At 38.6% G+C, this 18,963-nt stretch overlaps 1 protein-coding gene across 4 annotated transcripts in view; it reads right to left on the reverse strand.

The window, feature by feature from the left end:
* Positions 1 to 18,963, reverse strand: part of LOC138749573 (lysine-specific demethylase 2B-like) — a 702,276-nt gene that overhangs the window by 25,686 nt on the left and 657,627 nt on the right. For all 4 annotated transcript variants that reach the window (XM_069911134.1, XM_069911133.1, XM_069911132.1 and 1 more), the window contains one exon: positions 721 to 884. In XM_069911134.1, the coding sequence (XP_069767235.1) occupies positions 721 to 884 (164 nt within the window). The remainder of the gene's footprint in view (positions 1 to 720; positions 885 to 18,963) is intronic.

An 18,963-nucleotide genomic window follows, 5' to 3' on the forward strand; every position in this document is an offset into this window, starting at 1 on the left:
CAAAGAATAGGCCCAAGTTCACATTTCTGAGCCCAAATAATTATTTCAGAGATGAGGAAGCAACACTCAACTGAATTAGAAACTCATGGCCCTACCAGAGACTAGATAAAGTAATGCAAGCTGGCAATTTTAGGTCGTGGGTTGAACTATCAGAGATACAATCTTTTTCAATGAGGTGTTAAATGTTGGAGATGTCTACTTTTCTCAAACAGGCAGATTCTAAGGCAGAATAAAGCACAAGAGATGGAATCAAGGCTGATCTGGGAATATGCAATGAGAACAAAGACAAAACACCCAGTTATTAACTTTTGTGGTTTGTCACATTTCTCTACCTTACATAATTAGCTTCAGTCGTTGTGAAATATGTGAAATACCAAAATGAGGCTACAACAATAGCAACATGGGCCTGAAAACTACAATGGCTCAAAAAATAACAAGCACATTGCAAAATAACCTGTCTATATGTATGGTACATATCAACGCTTGTTGGAGATAATCTTCATACTCAGTATTTCCATAGAACAATTTTAAATGATGCTCTGGATAAAGAGCATCTTAAAATGCAAACAGAGTTTATGTTAATACCCAGTCAAATTATTCAATAGTGTTTTTTGTAAAATTTGATAGGCTCATTCAACATGGAGATTTATAAAAACACAAGACCTATGCACCTCTTCAAGTTTACAGGGGGAAAAAAAAATCAACCAAATCCATCCTTACTTTGCAACTTGTTTATGAGCCAACTGAGTTGTTTTTTTGATACGTTTGTCCAGCTGAGGTCTAGTATGATGGGCTGTCTTCGGATGATCCCACTCAGCATTGTTGGAGTGATCGATTTACAGCGGCTCAAATTAATGGTGGTCCATAGCCGCTTGTCACAACACCTGCAAATATCAAGAAATGAAACCAGCCAATGAATCCATGCAGTGGAGCTAGTTACCAAGCACAAAATATGTAGTCTTGACAAACAGAAAGTAACACATTCTGTTCTTCAAAGGATGCCAATTCTTATTATAAGCAGACCATCCTTTGTTAAACTGTTCACCAGAGGTCACAATGAAGTGCAAAAGCTAAAGTGTAACACTTGGCAAATGCTCACTTTCTAGGGCCATATTAGAACCATGTGGTTGGCAACACCCATACACTACACTGCAGTTGTTTAATTGCATGAAAGTTCAAAGAAATATGGAACAGCCAACTGAAAAAAATGTATGGGTTTACTAAATATTACAATTATTGTAAAATTTCCAAAATATATAAAATGATAATGCATGATTTTTAGTAAACATTTTTACAATCCACATTTGTATCAAAACTTTAATGATAAGTAAATATGCTGATAATCTCAGACTAAAAAGTTTGAGGTGCACAGTTAACTACAGAAATTCAACATATCTTCCATGCTAATAGCATTAAAAAGATAAGTCAAGACCTTAAAATCCACCTTTTTTTCCTCAATTTAGAACTCTCAATTCTAAGCAAAGATTTGTAAAAGCAGATGATTCAATGTATATTTTCAGATTTAGGTATGTGAATATTGAAAGCAAAAAAAGCTCAGGTCCATTGCACTTTAAAACTGATCAATCTTAAATTATGCTGAGGAATCAACTAACAGTATGGCTGCATCATCAAATTTCTGTTCCACTTCTGCTGTTGTTTTACCTCTGCTGACCAGAGCCATTGAAGCAGCGGATTTTTAGTTCTGAGCAACTAAAAGGGAACTGAAGTTATTTCTGTACATTTTCAGTTCTGTGATTTTGTAATAAATTCACACAAACACAAAATTATCTCCATTTCTAAGCAATAAATACCACACTTAAGCAATATCATATAAATGTGTTTGATATTTATTAAATAATAATTTCTGGTTTCCCCAGCAGGAAATCTGAAATACAATCTGTAGTTTACCAGCAGATGGCAACAATTACCTACCAGCAGTGATTTGTGCAAGGTGCTGTTCATTGAGCTTGATTGGAACAGTGTGAAAGGCGAGGTCACAAAGCAATGCACAAAGAGGTTACCTTATAAGCAGCTGGTAGCTCAACAGCAATTAAATTTACTCTGCAAGAATTTGCGTTTGATGAGATCAGTGTCATAGAACCCTACTGCATGCAAACAGGCCCTTCAGGCCAACTCATCCACGACAAACAAGTTACACACCTAAGCTGGTCCAATTTGTTTGGCCCATATCCATCTGAACCTTCCCCATCTCCTTACCTCCTCAAATGTCTTTTATATTTCATAATTGTACCCTTCTCTGACAGTTCAGCCTGAGTTTGAGTGGAAATTGCTCGTCAGCTCCTCTTAATTCCTATGGACGCAGAGTGACCTGCTGAATTTCATCTGCACTTTTGTGCATTGTTCTGGACCCCAACATTACTGATTTTCTTGCTTAACCTCTTTAAATCTTTCCTCACTCATCTCAAGTCTATACCCTCTAGTTTTAAATTCTCCAACTCTGGAGAATTATCGATCTCCAAATGATTTTGTATACATCTAGAAGGCTCCCCTTGACCTCAAGCATTTCAGAAAGAAAGTCCAGGCTCTCCTTACAGCTCAAAACTCTCCAGTCCTGGTAACATGTTAGTCATTTTTCTTTCTGCACTCTTTCTAGTTTAATTAGATGATCCTATAGCTGGACAACCAGGAGAGCACACAATATTCCAAATTTGGCCTTAACAACTTCCTGCACAGCCCAACTCCTATACTCAATGCTCTAAATGATGAAGGCAAGCATGCTAAACATCTTCATCCGGTTGACCTGCATTGCCTCTTTCAGGAAACTACGCACCTGTATTCCAGGTTTCTCTATTCTACAACATGCCCCAGGGCCCCACTATTTACTGTGCAAGTTTTGGCTTGGTTTTATTTATGAAAATACCCATCACTTATCCAAATTAAACAATTTCCCATTCCTTGGCCCACTGACTCAGTTAATTAAGATCCCATTGTAAACTTATCTAAGTTATTGTCCTCATTGTCCATCATACTGCCCATTTTAGCGTTATCTATACTCATCCAGGTCATTACTACAAATGATGACCGTCAGCAGGCCCAACGCCAATCCCTGGACCACACTACATCACAGGCCTCCAGGCTGAATAATGACCCTCCACCATCACCTCCCACCAAGCCAATTTTATAATCTTTTGCCTAGGTCATCCTGGACTTGCCAGACCAGCCTTCCATGCATTACTTTATCAAAGGCCTTGCTAAAGTCCATATATTCAACTTTATTTTATATTTATTTACATTATATTTGTAATTAGACTTACAGCATGGTAACAGGCCCTCTTGGCCCATGAGCCTGCACCACCCAATTACGCCCAGTCAGCCTGTAACCCACCCCTCCCCCCTCCTGTACTTCTACTGCCCTGTCCTCAATTCTCTTGGTCATCACTTAAAAAAAAACTCAAAGCTCTTGCCTTTTCATATAATGATAGATCCTGTCACAGTACCCTCCTATAACTTACCCATCACTGATGTTAGGCTCACCCAATATGTCATTTCCAGGCTTTCCTTGCAGCCTTTATTAAAACATAGGCATAACTTTAGGCACGCTCCAGTCTTTCAACACCTTCTCCATGCCCAACAATGAAACAAACGTCTCTGCCAGGACTTCTGCAATTTCTTCTCGGGCTTCTCACAATGTCCTTGGATACAACCCGAGAGATTTATCTTTCCATATCCATTTTAAGATATCAGCACATCATCTTCTGTAATGCAAACTCTCTTCAACTTCCACGATTTCCTCCCTTGATTCCATGTCATTCTCCACAGTAAATATAGACAAGAGATACTTGTGTAGAGCCCATCTCTGCACACAGACAATCTGGTTGATCTTTAAGGGGGCACAATTCTCTCTAGTTACTCTTTTGCCCTTGATATACACATACAATCTTTCTAGATTGACCTTTATCTGCCATAGATATCTCATGTCCATCTGATCCCTGTTAAGTGAACTCCTGCATTCCCTTTTCATCAGATTAATTTTATTCTAACGGTTTCTAAATGACATATTCAACCTCCTTTTCCTTGAGTGGAACTTTAACACCTCTGGTCATCCAGAGTTCCCTAATCATGCCATTCTTTCCCTTCACTCTAACAGGTACAATTTCTCAATGTGATCCACATGCAGGCTTTGCATCCAACCCAACAATGGAGTAAGTACAGATGATGATAAACTCAACCTTTTCATCGCTGTTCACCTATTGTGATCTTTGGCACATTTCAAAATTTAATTGCATTATCAGCACCATTTATGCTTCTATTTAATATACTTTCTCTAAAGCATTTCCTTTCACAATATTTCTTAATGCGTTCTTATTGCGGCAGTAAATTGTTAATATTGTTGATAGCAAATTGAGAGCAGTTTTAAATTAGAGTGTTGTTGAAGAATGTTGCACTTTGAGGTTGGGTTATTATTTCATCCAAAATGCACCATTTTGAAGACAGAGTTCTCTTGGTTTCCTGCCTATTTCTGATCTGTCAACCAAAACTCACCAAAATAGATCATCTGTTCATAATTACATTTCTGTCTTTGAAACTTCACCAATTGCAGATTGGTTGTCATATATCACATGTGAAGTACTTTTCTGTTTCAGTGTGCCAAAAAAATCTCCCTCAATTCCAAGAACTCAGGTTTTATACGTACTCTGTCTACCATCAATATAGTTTGCATACTCTCCTTATGACCATGTGGATATTCTCTGGTTACAATGGGGTTTCTTTCACATCGCAAGATTAAATGGCCATTGTAAATTATCCTTTGGTTGGGTGAAGGGGAGTTGAAGGACACATGAAAGAGAACAGGTAATAGCACTGCTTTGCACAGGGAAATAAGGAGGGATCACCAGATTGGCTAAATGGTCTTCTTCAGCGTCACAATATCAAGAACTTTGGAATATCTTGTAGGGATGAAGGGAGCTCCATAAAAATGTACATTTTTTTTGCTCCTTAACTTCCCGACAGAATTTTAAACAAATCACATATTCTTGCGCAAGTTTAACACTTCATTAAATAAGCTCTCTGGCTTTGAAAAGTGACTTAAAAAAACCCACAAAATTGTTTCTGTTTTTAAACTATTGATAAAAATAAAACCTATTTGTTTTGCACTTCTTAAAAATCTAATTTTTTTCTATTCTGATCTTGTGGTGAATTCTTTAACATTTCTTAGCTGAGAATGTATAGCTTTATAACTATTCTGCAGTCTGAGAAGATCCCTTATTGGTTCCTCTGTTCACACAAATCCTTGATGGTTTCTTGAGGGTATGGCACTGTTTGGACAGGTCTCAGAAAGATACTATGCCAAAGCCAATAGAAAAATTCAGGAAAAGTCTAAACCTGTGATTCAGAATAAAATTGGGCTTATGATAACAGAAAAGTATTTTTAACTTTGCAGCCGGTTTGAAAGCTCAAAAATCAGAATTTCATAATCCAAAATGGATAAAACTAGTACTAAATAACCAAGGCAACCGAGAACGAAAATTGAAGAAGCAGCTACTCAGCCAGGAAAATCGAGTGAAAGCCTGATGAGGAGCAGTACAGAAGGGGCCTTGGGGCAGAGATGGAGAGGGTGGGGAGGAGGGGTGGCCCAAGCCATAACCAATATCTTGAACAAGATAGAAACTTTGTGCATTCACTTTACAGGCGTTGAATCAGTGATAAGAGACATATTGGAAATTAAAGAAAGAGTGGAAGAGTTATGGAACTAATAACTCAAATGGAGGTTGAGCTGGACAAAACAAAAGACAGGAGAAAAAACAAGGGATATTGACAGAAAAGGAATGATGGATAAGGTCGATCATATGGAAAATTTCAGCAGACGTAATAACGTAAGAATCGTTGAACTGAGAGAAGGAACCGAGGGGAAAGACCTGGTGAGCTTCTTTGAAACATGGATCCCACAAATGCTGGTCAAAACAAACTAAATGTAAAGCTGCAAATTGAAATGGCTCACCAGACCCTCGGACCTAGAAAAACCGGCGATCAATGACCATGACCAGTCCTGGTAAGACTTTTAAATTACCGGGAGTGGGATGCAATCTTGAGATCAGCATGCAAATATTCAAAAAAATAATAATGGCCCATTAATGGTGGACAATGATAACATATATATATATATATTTATTTTTTTTTATTTTTTTTTTATTTTTTTTTTTTTACGGACTTTAGCCCTGCCTTGGTGAAACAAAGAAAAGAATTACACGAGGTAAATAGTCAACTGCAATCCAAAAAAATTAAAATACTCAATGATTTATCCAGTGATGCTGAGGGTCGATGTCTCAGAAGGCAAACAAAGACTTTTTGAGAATAATGAAGTGAAAGAATTTTTAAGAAAAGCTGTGAAAAGATCAAAGTTACAAGATGAGAAGAATGAAAAGACCATTTTAAAATGGGACTAAATGAAAAATGTATCTTTTATAAATCTTCTAGTACTGACTGTCTTATTTTTACTGCTAAAAGAAAATAAAATCACTGTAATATACATGGAGAGCTCTGGAAAGAAAGAAAAGTGGAAAGTAGCAGGGTGGGGTCTCCAATCTAAGGGGGAAAATGGTGCCGGAAGAGGAGCAGATTTAAAAAATGGCACTAAAGGGAGGGGTTCTTCTTCTTCTTCTTCGGATTACATGGGACTTTTTCGTGGGCTTCCGGGTTTTACTGCTTATGTCACTGTCAGAGTAAGGATGTGTGTGTGTGTGTGTGTGTTTTTTTAATGGGGAAAGGGAAATGTTTCTTAAAAAGGAAATGCTGTAGAATTATTTAAAATGTTGGGAAGATTTTGTTGTTCTACAATATTTGTTTGAAAAATGGTATGTTTATTAGTCTTAATATTAATGGGTTAAATGGGATAGTGAAGAGGAAAATGTTCTTGGCATACTTAAATAAATTAAAAGTAGGCTATCCTTCTACAGGAAACACATCTTACTAAATAGGAATGTGATCAATTGAAAAGGAGATGGGTAGGACAAATAATATCGTCTACTTTTGGTTCAAAGGCAAGAGGAGTAGTGATTCTAATTAATAAAAATAATATACCAGTATTAATAGAAGCACATCGGTTGACTGGGCTGGAGGGTATGTAATGGCACATTGTATAATTTATGGAGAAGCATGGACATTTATGAATATCTATGCCCCAAATTATGACCATGAAGCCTTTATGAAGGACATCTTTTTAAAAACAGCAGAGGGAAGACAAAATATGTTGTTTGGAGGAGATTTTAATTTTTGCTTGGATCTAATATTAGATAAATTGGCAAGAATAGTAAGGAAGGGGAAAGTGGCCAAAACTACAATTTCATATTTGAAGGATCTAAATCTTATCGATGTAATGGAGGCAATTCAATCCCACAGAGAGACTACTCTTTTTACTCAAGGGTACATGATTCATATAGAAGGGCTGATTTATTTTTAATGTCTGCCCAGTTAAAAAGCAGAGTGATAAAAACAGAATATCTAGCAAGGCTCTTATCAGATCACTCACTATTAACATTAACTATTGCAATAATGGAAAAGGAAGGAAATGTATACAGATGGTGTCTAAATACATTACTTAAAAGAACAGACCTGAAAGTTTATTAAGAGACAGATAGAAACATTTGTGAACAAATCAGCCATCTGCTAATAATAGCTTTTTAATATGGGACATGCTCAAAGCATACATGAGGGGATAAATTATATCATATACAAAAAGTCTTGAGAAAATATAAACAGTTTAGAGAAAGATATCATAGAATTAGGGAAAAAGTATCAAAGAACAGGACCACAAAAAGAATACAGATTACATGAAACTAAAAAGCTAAGATACAATACATTATAAACATATAGAATAGAAAAAGCTATACTAAAAATTAAACAAAAATATAATGCTAGGTGAACGGGCACATAGTCTTAACTTGGCAAGTTAAAGCAGAGGAGTCATCAAGATTGATAAATGCTATAAAAACAAACAGATATTCTAACATATAAACAAAAGGAAATTAATGTCATCTTTGGACAATATTACACAAAATTATACAAATCAGAATTGCTAGGAGACGAGAATGAAATGGATGAATTTCTGTTGAATGTTATTACAGTACTATCAAAAACAAATCCATTAAAAACTGTCATATAGACCAATTTTGCTGTTAAATGCTGATTATAAGATACTAGCAAAAGTATTTGCTAATAGATTAGGACAATTATCTACTAAAACTGATAAACAGATCAGGTAGGATTTATTAAAGGAAAACATTCCTCAAATAGTCTAGAAAGATTATTTAATATAATGCGAACCGCCACTGTCAGTGCAGTGACTTACCTAAGTGCTGAGTTGATCAGCTGGGTCCCCTGCTGAAAGGCACGGGACACTAACAATTTTCAATTTAAACCTGCTGGTCCGTGGACCAGCAGCTGTCCCTTAACAAGGTCCCACCTTGTCCCATGGAGCCTAGGACAGGCAGAGAATAAAAGCCGCTTGTAAAGCTTCAATAAACCAGTCTTGAGTTGACTACTCTGGTGTGTGTTTGTATTTCTTTAGTAACTCTACCGTAATAGTTGCTGCAGGATCTAGATATAAATGGCTTCAAACTATTTGCCGATGACGTGCTATTGTACTTATGAGGCCCGGTTAAATTTTTGGAAAAATTACAAGAAACACTTGAAAAATATAGAAGAATATCTGGCGAGAAAATAAATATGGACAGAAGTGAGATAATGACATTGACACATGCGAAAGGTATCAAAAAAGAAGTTCATTTAATGGAAGATAGATGGAATAAAATATCTTGGAATAGTAACTGAGAATAATCTAAAGAATTTGCATCAACTAAATTATGTTTCTCTTTTGGCCAAAATAGAAAAAGACCTGCAGATAGAAATGGAGAGATTTACCAATTACTCTAGTGGGAAAGGTTAATTTCATCAAAATTAATGGTAATGCCAAGACTGCAGTATCTTTTTCGATCACTGCCCATTCCGTTACCTAAAACTTTCTTTAAATTATTAAACAATTATATTAGACAGTTACTATGGAATAACAAGGTACCATGAAATTGCATTGGAAAAACTGACATGGGACTATGGGCTGAGAGGACTCAGACTTGCAGATTAAAAAAAAATACTACTTAGCTGCAAAGGCTAGATTTCTTGCAGCCTTCTTTGTGGAATAAAGCCCCCCCTTCTCTTGGATTCAAATGGGAATGCACTCAACGGCAGAGGGGGAAGCAAAGGATTTTATCTATTAATGGAGTGTCAAATCACTAAAAAGGCAGATAATCCCATAGTAATACATATAATCAGAATGTGGAATGTATAGGAAAAATAAAATAGGGATAGCAATAAAAGCTCCACTGTGTAAAAATGTGTTATTGCCTATGAACATAGGCAATAGAATATTAAATTCATAGTATGATAAAGGAATAAGATATATTAAAGACCGATACATAAAAAGAACTCTTATGCCCCTCAAACAACTTAAACATAAATAAAGTGGGCAGTGGGACCTTTTATTGTTTTCTCCTGCTAAGATCATTCTTAAGAGAAAGATGGGATCCAACGGTGACCCCTCTTGAAATGAGTGAAATGGAATGAATGGTCTGGATGGGGGTACACCCAAATTTATAACAAAAATGTACTATGCTCTCCATAATGAAAGTGCATAATGAGGTTTACAGAGGTCAATGGAAAGATTGGAGTTGGACTTGGGTGTAGTAATTTCAGAAAGAAGCTGGTCAGATTGGTGTAGGGACAGTATGACATCAATTATAAATGCAAGATATGGACTAGTTCAGTATAATTTTCAACACCAATTATATCTTACTCCACAGAAGTTACATAAATCAAATGCAGAAATTTCAGAGATGTGTTTCAGATGTGGGACTAAAACAGGAACTTTTCTACATGCTATGTGCATGAAGGTGAGACCATTTTGGCAAGAAATTGCAGAAAAACTAACCAAGATAACAGGAGTGCCTCTGCGGGCGACCCAGAGCTATAATCTACTGGGTAATTTTATTGAAATAAACAACAAATTTACTAAATATCAAATCTAAATTATTAAAAAGCATTATCGGTAGCAAAAAAACTTATTGCGATCACTCGGAAGTTTGACTCCCCTCTACTTATAGCACGATGGACTGCTGTATACCTATGGGGAAAAAAAAATCACATACAATTTAAAGAATAAGTATGATATTTTTGTAAAGATCTGGCAATCAGACCTGGACCACATAGGGGCCCAAATACAATAACAGCAAGGAATATAAATGCTGACATTGTACATACCCAAAAGTTATTTCCCCAACTATATTCTATATAATTAAGATATGCAGGCTCTGACGGTATGCAGATTTATACGTATAGGGGGGGGGGGGGAGAGAGAGAGAGAGAGAGAGAGAGAGAGAGAGAGAGAGAGAGAGAGAGAGAGAGAGAGGGAATATTTTGTGTTTGTTTGTAAGTTTAATATAGTGTTTTGAAGATTTTTTTATGTAGATTTTTGAAAAAAATCAAAACTATATATAAAAAGAAATTCCATTATGTTGTTAATATAAAATACCAAAAAGAGTTGCCAACATTAGTAGGGGTCTGGGACACCGCATCACCTGAAACAAGGCTTGAATTTTCTTGTCAGGGGTGAATGGAACCATTCAACTTGGATTTGCCCTACTATAGAAGGTTGTAATTGGACATTTTTACAGAGAAACCAGAATTATTCCGAAAAAAAAAATCAACACTCCTACTTCCTGATGTGGTCGTTTGCACAGGTGCACTTTTAGAGCACTTTTTCACAGCCTTCTTGTGTTGGTGAGTTTGTTGGAAGCGAACTTCACATTCATTAGGCCTGTTTCTTACAAAGTGGCTGCGGTCAATTTACACTGCAGCTGCTCCATAAAAATGTGTAGGGATACAAGAGGAAAAATTGCGTGATGGTATTTGCATAAAAAATTATGTCTCAACATTTTTACACTCCCCCAGGAGCAGAAATTTTCCTGATATTTTCTGCTGTTCAGTGGCTGTGTAAAAGTGCCGATTGTTAGCATTCATAGATTTCCAAATTGGTTTAGCAGCAAATCACTCTGAAGAATTCTGACACCCACTAATTTTTAAATAACTTTTTAAACATTTTAGAAAACAAATTAAAGGATTTGTACATACATGAATTTCATTAAAACTGAAATATCAGATTACTGATATAAAAATTAAACACTTTTGGATTTATTATGAAATGAGGATAAAATCTCATGAGATATTCAGGTCCACAAACTATTTTAGCAGTATTTACACTCCGCATTTAAAACAACTTGGCAATTAAAAAAGACAAGGATATTACATAAAAAAAGTAATTGTTCCATCAAAGGGTGATGGAGGGGGAATATTGTGGAGTGAAACCATTGACAGCAAATTCTGGATTTCTGTAATTAAATGCAGATATCAAAAGTTGTGCCTACTTCAAACAAATAACATTGTAAATATCAAAAGTCTGGCATCATTACAACCACTGAATAAAAGTTCCAAAGCCTAGTAGTTCTTTATCAAAACTCTACTTAATGCACGAATGAACATGGAATCCTTTAATGACAACAAGAATGCAACAATGAAGCCCATAGCTCATCCACATCCTTTTGGGCTGGAGAACCAAAATAGGCACATTCTAATAGAGGAAACTCCTCTCTTGGCTCCATCTCCACTTCCACATTTCACAGGAGAACAGGAGAAACATTTCACAGGACCCACCTTACTTGGAACCTTGCATGCTTCGATAAGTTTTTTTTCTCATTCTTCTATATTCGAGTGATTGTTGGTCCACTCGATTCAACTTTCCTTTAGAAGACAAACATTCACCCCAGAATCAATCAAGGGAACCTCTCCAAACCACCTCAAAGGCAAGTATATTTTTCTTTAAATAAACAATTTAAACTTCAATTTATTGTCAGAGTACGTACAACCCTAAGATCACATACAACCCTAAGATTCTTTATTGTGTGGGCAAGGCAGAATTACTACTTATTGGTAGTGCAAAAAAAACTATATTCAAGATATGTTTACATGTAAGTAAAGAAATGTAAACAACAGAGAGAAAGAAAAAAAATCAATGAAGTGCAAAAGCAAGAGTCCTTAAACGAGTCTGTGATTGAGTTTGTTGTTGAGTCTGATGGTGGAGGGGCAGCAGCTGTTCCTGAACCTGGTGGTATGAGTCTTGTGGCACCTATATCCCCTTCCTGATGGTAGCAGCGAGAACAGAGCATGCGATGAGTGGCGTGGATCTAACAGCATCCGCTGTGTCCAACCATTTGCAGCGCTTTCCACTTGAGGGTTTTGGTGTTCTCATACCAGACCATGATGCAGTTGGTCAGCACAGTTTTCACGACACCTTTGCAGAAATTTGCCAGGGTTTCCAATGTCATAACAAACCTCCGCAAACACCTGAGGAAGTAGAGGCGCTGACATACTTTCTTCACGATGCCATTGGTGTGTTGGGTCCAGAAAATATCCTTCGATAGTGACTCCAAAGAAATTAAATTTGCTCATCCTCTCCACCTCTGATCCCCCAGTGATCACTTGATTGTACACCTCTGGTTTTCTCTCCTGAAGTCAATAATCAGCTTCTTGGTTTAGTGACATTGAGTACTATTTTTGGTGCACCATTCAGCCAAATTTTCAACCTCCATCCTGTATGCTGACTCATTGCCCCTTTTTATACAACCCACTATCGTGTTGTTATCGTACTGAGCCACTCAGTCATAGGTGTATAGTGAGTAGAGCAGGGGCTTAAGAACTTGTATACAATACACATACTCTTATTAAAGTACTGCACAGTCTTGATAAAGGCTCCCAACTGAAACTGACCATTTCCCTTATGGGTGCTGCCTGGCCTGTGGAGTCCCTCCAACCTCTCTTTGTTTACTCAAAGTTCCACTCTACAGCAGAACTATAACATCTTAACACCATGTGCTGGATAATTAGAAGTCTGATGTAGTGAACTCCAATTTCAGGTGGTCTATGAGAATAGAAGCATCAATTGACAACGATGCATCTAATCCAGAGTCTAGGCACCAGTTTCCACGAATGACCAGAAAGTAAACAAAATATTTTAAGGGGCATGTTGGACCCCACTTTTACAAAGTGATGGAGAAGCAAATTAATTTTAATATCTCTACGACTTTTCCCTCGCCATTTGGATAAAAGGCCCATCTCACGTATTCCCTCAAATATAATTAATGACATTCACAAAGCAATCCAAAGTAAGACAATTTGCATAGTTAGATCAATTCAATGCTAGAATACTGTATATATCACTTAGAAAGACAAGCAGAAAACACAAAATCATTACAGTACTAACACAACTACAAATCTCTTAAAACAGTTGATTTTTATAAAAATGGAATTGAACTTTGATCTTTCAGAGAAGACCCTAGTTGAGATGATGGATTTAAATCTTTAGAATGTTTAAAGTTTTCACCCAAACGAGTACAAAAGTTGGTTTATCGATTACATGTCAAATTCTATTCATGGATCAGCTTTGAAGACTATTTTTATCTGTTAAAAATTATGCAAATAAATTGACAAAGTTCAAAGTGCATTTCATGATCTCCCATTGACCTTGACCAGGAACATGAGAATTTCGATGTCTGGACTTTTTTAGGTTAATTAAAATGAAAATAATCTTCAATTGAATAAGACTTAGTTTTAAGAATGTTAACATTCTCAAATATTTCTTCAAAAATAACACTGAAATGTAAGCAAGAGTAGAATGATTAGGTTGTAAAAGTGTTATTCGTTCACACTAGATAATAGAATGAAAAAGAATTAAAACATCAGAACTGATTTTGGTTGTTTCAAAATTCCCTTTCCCCTGAATACTCATATCATGAATATTTTAAGTCAGAAGAATGGAAAGATTGGAGTTTTTACATTGAAATTAATAACTATTAAGAACAAATTAGACCTCAAATTCTTGTGCTATGCACCAATCACAATGTACCTCTCTGGTTCAAAGCTGAATTTCTTAACTGTTTCTAAATATAGCAGGACACTGCAGCTAAAAATAACCTTAGAATAATGGTTCAGGGACAGCTACTGAGACATTACAGTTCACTCTGCAGCAGCATATCTGACAGTGAAGCCAGGAATGAGACTCCTTCATATTTTTTTTAACCTTAGTCTTGAATAGCTGATTTTTTTTTGTGATCGCTGGTTCCAAGACACAGCAACTTTGGACTCTGTATCTACTTGGTCTTGCTCCATAAGAATTTCCCTCTCCTAAATTCTTGGAGAATAGTTTCTGTTCTTTTATCTTACTTTTTAGGACAATCTCCCCACCCCAAGAATTGAAGAGGTAAACCTTTAGTGCATTGGGCAGAGATTCAGTCCTGTAAACAAAAATGCATACATCAGACTCAATATAACTGGAGAAAAAAAATTACTTCTTGGATTTAAATCTCCTTGCAAAATAGCAGAATTTGCTTTTTTCAATTGCCTTTTTCAACCAGAGATAACTTTCAGTGATCTCAAAGTGGCAATTTCAACAATTAAAATTTTTTAACTACTAATGCAAATTTTTCTGAAAAAAAAAGCAACACATGAAGAAAGCCTCTACTTCCTCAGGAGTTTGCGGAGGAGCTAGTGGAGTTGTTCAAGTGAACCGGTACGGACTTGAAGGGCCGACATGGCCTGTTTCCGTGCTGTAAACGGATATATGGTTATAAGAAACTGCAGACTAACATGGCATCCAAAAGACACTGAATTGCACCGTCAAAAAATATCAAAATGGAACAAAATGAATAATCCTTGGATATGTGTACAACTAGGGTCGGTGCCAAGGGGGAGGGGCCTTCACGGGCATTGCCACTCAAACAAGGTACTGTAACACCCCCACCACTAGCGTCAATAGCGTGTTAAGCGTCACTAGTGTCTAGCATCACTAGTCTGCCCACAATATAAGCATCGGGATTGTCTGCTATGTATGGAGGAGGTTCATGGTAGGCAGGTAGGCACCATCACCACCCCCTCCATAAAACGAGTTTTCGATCATTAGATTGTGCCTCATGCGGATACCCTAATGCCCCCCGCTAAGACTTGTTCTGGTGCCGGCCTTGTGTATGATGGGAAGATCATACACATTGCAGATGTGCAAGATGCTTTCAATACTTGGGATACAGATTATTAAAGAGCCAATCTACACTTTAGTTTTTGAGCCAACTGCTTATATATGAAACACATATTGTGCACACATGACCATGTTACTAAATTGGATCTTTGCTGATTTTGTGATGCACAAAAAGAGCGTTGTGCACAAATTGGCTTTCCCAAAAGCAAATGAGAAATTGGCTACGATGCAGTGGAAATGGCCTTCAGGCAAGTTACACACAGAAAATATGCTAAAATTGGACTTACATATTCCAGACAGCAGCTAATTTCAAAATCTCCTGACATTTTAATGTGCAGAAATGGCTGAGCACAGCAGATACAACAAAGCCTTTGGGACCAGACATCTTCACTGGAATTCTTATGATCTGTACTCCAGAAATAGACACACCTAGAGTCAAGCTGCTCTTGTAAAGTAACACTGGAATCTATCCAATAACATGCAACATTTTCCAGGTACATCCTATTCAGATGAAAGAAACTCAATCTGGCTGAAAACTCAATTATCCATCAGTTTACCTTCAATCCTCAGCCAAGTGAAGGAAGCTATTATCAACAGAATTATTAAGCTGCATATATTCATCAATAACCTACTCAACCACACCCGTCACAGGATGTCCCAAATCCAGACCTCACCATAGCCTTGGTCCAAAACATAAAAGAGATGAAAGTTTCTGCCATTATCGTTAAATCTACATTTAATCAAATATGGCATGTAAATCACCGGTTAAAACTGAAGTCAATGGGCCTCAAAAGGGAAAGCACTTTAGTGACTGGAGTCATACTTCATAGAAAGGAGGTTTATTGTTGCCAGAGGTCACTCAGAACATCACTGCAAGAGTTCCCTGGGGTAATGTCCCACCCTTAATCTTCTACTACTTCATTAATAACTTTGCTTACATCATCTCAGAAAATGGGATTGCTTACTGATAATTGCTTTAGCAACTCTGAAGCAAGTGGAGCAGTCCTTGCTTGTTGGCAGCAAGGGTTAAGGCATGGGGTGAAGACAAGTGTTCAGGAACATTTGTGCCACAAAAGTGGCAGCAATGACTAGTTCCAATGAGGCGTCTGGACCTTTTGGGGTCACCAATATAGTGCCAGATAAATCGAGTCAGGAAGAACAAGACCAGTTAGTGGGCTAGTTTGCACTCCAGTTGTTTTTTGAAATTTCCCGTGCAGTACCTTATAAGGCTACAGTTAAGTCCCGCCCCCATGCCGGAAACCACATCATGATGTTGCCCCAAGCGCATGCAGACCTGACCCGGTCAGTGGAAAAAAAAGTCCCCAGTGGTGCCATCTTGACACACCTGCTCCACTGCCACAACCGTAACACATGGAGCTGGTTCGCCTGCCATCAGAGATGTGCACCGCCACACAACCCCTTCCACCCAGAACCGTGCTGTGCCCCCGAGTCCAGTGTTGGTTTTGCCTTAGGGGGCCTGCCCTACACTTGGCTGGCTGTAGGGCAACCGGCTGGCTGAGGTAGAGATGTGCGGGCTTCAGGAGATTGGCATTCAACAGTTCCTCCCTGCCCCCAATGTCTAATGTGAACATGTTGCTGCTCCTGCTGTTCATTGTGTAGGGGCCTTCATAGGGTCGCTGGTAGCGAGGGCACACCTTGGCAAACGAACACATCGTTATTGTCTTTAAGAATACGGGCACTGAGGTGAGCTGTGTCCACAAAGCTGAGGTGAACTGTGCTCCCCTGACCAATCTGATATGGCCCGGTGTCCCGAACTGGGATATCCAGTGTGCGTGCACTGCACTGGCACAGGAGTTTGGAGACATGTCTTTGAGGGGGATAGCTTCTGGCTATCTTGTGGCTTAGTCGACCACTGTGAGGAGATACCGGGCTGCTCATGAAACGGGTAGGGGACCGACGATATCGACGTGGATGTGGTCAAATTTTCAGCTGGGTGGTTCGAACTGCTGTATGGGAACTTTGTGAAGGCATAGGTGAGGGTTTGTGGATGGCAAAGACGATAAAATGCCTGACCATGAGGTAGAGGGCTAGGAGTTCCCAGTCAAAAGCATTGTATTTTAACTTGGGGGGGGGTGCAAATGGCATTTGAAAAAGGCCAGTGGCCTCCAATGTCTGTTGACCAGCTGTTCGAGTACGCCCCCCCTATTGCTGTGGCCGATGCATCAACTGTCAAGGAGGTGAGAATGTCCATTCTGGGGGTGGACCAGTGACGTGTCGTGGGCTGGGTTTCTTTGGTCCTTTGGAAAGCTGTGGCTGCCTCCTCATTCCAGGCCAAGTCTTTCCATTTGGAGGTCATCATGGCAAAGAAGGGGGCACACGATTAATGCTGCAGCAGGTATAAAGTAGTTGTAAAAATTGACCATGCCGGCGAATTCCAGAAGGCCCTAGACCGTGGTGGGCCTTGCAAATTGCCGAAAGGCCTCCACCTTCTCTGGCAATTGTGTTGCTCCGACCCTGGCGACCCTGTGGCCAAGGAAATCTATCACCTCCCAGCCGAACTGGCACTTTGTTGGGTTGATCGTGAGGCCAAAGTCTGTCAGGCAGGAGTAGAGTTTGCGTAGGTGAGTAGCATGTTCCTGGTGGTTCCAGCTAGCGATGAGGATGTCGTCCAGGTAGATGAGAACAACGTCCAGATTCCTGCCCACTGCATCCATCAGCGCTGGAAGGTCTGCGCTCCGTTTTTAAGTTCGAAAGGCATGCACAGGAACTCAGAGTCTGAAATGTGTGATGATGGTCGTCTGGGTGGTCGAGGATTTGATGGTAACCTCATACCAAGTCGGTTTTGGAGAAAACGGTCATGCCATGCAGGTTGGGCATGAAATCTTGTATATGGGGGATTTGGTAGTGGTCTGGGGTAAATTGTTGAGGTACTGATAGTCCTCGCAAGGTCGCCATCCCCTTGGGTACCATGTGCAGAGGGGAGGCCCACAGGCTGTCTGACCTGTAGACGATCCCCAGCTCCTCCATATGTTTGAACTCCTCCTTGGTCAGTTGAAAGATTTTCCCACTCTTAACCTGCTCGCTCATTAATTAAATCAACATACTCAAAATTATTCTTTAGCAAAAAGTGTGCCCTGATATTCTCTATGATGCAATTTTGAGCAGATAAACTGTGAATCATGGGAAAGATCTGTGCCACTTGGAAAGATCTTGGTGAGAAAATGTTGAGAATCAACATGATTCTTAAAAATATTTTATTTTTGATCTTCATAGAGTCAAAAATTCAAACAAACAATTCCTTTAAGCACTCGTATAACATAAAGAGTCTGTATTTATTCCACCCCCCCCCCCTCCCACCACAACCCCAATTCAACTGAGAATACGGTCATATAAATTATACAGCCACCAATACTGGTGGGGTTAATGACCCCTACAGAAGCCTAGGGAAAATAACAAACAGGGTGACTAAATAACAAAAGGTAAGGAATAAAAAAATAAAAAACTAAAGACAAAACTAAAAAAGTACATTGTCTGCCTCATGCCCTACTTCCTTAATCCAACTAATTTCCCTGCTGGGAAGGATTGTTACAGTACCCATATTTCCAAGTGGAGGGGGGTGGAGACAAATCTGTGTACCAATGCACTTCAAATAGAGTTATCACAGTGCGTCTGATTTCCTCCTTAGATTGTATGAGATTTTCTCCAGGGGAATGCAACTATACACTATACACTTAGCTACCGACAAGGCGACCTTGTAGAGCTCGTCGAAAGAATCAAAGACTTGTTGATCCAAACCAAGGCTTTTATTAGCAAAAGACAGGAGCTCTTCACAGGTGGCCGACCAGTCTAGAATGATCCGACCTGGCTAGGGACACAACCCTTTAAACCCCAGATAGTAGGCGTGGCTAAGC

Source organism: Narcine bancroftii, chromosome 14 (assembly GCF_036971445.1).
Source record: "Narcine bancroftii isolate sNarBan1 chromosome 14, sNarBan1.hap1, whole genome shotgun sequence".
In the NCBI taxonomy this organism is placed as follows: Eukaryota; Metazoa; Chordata; class Chondrichthyes; order Torpediniformes; family Narcinidae; genus Narcine; species Narcine bancroftii.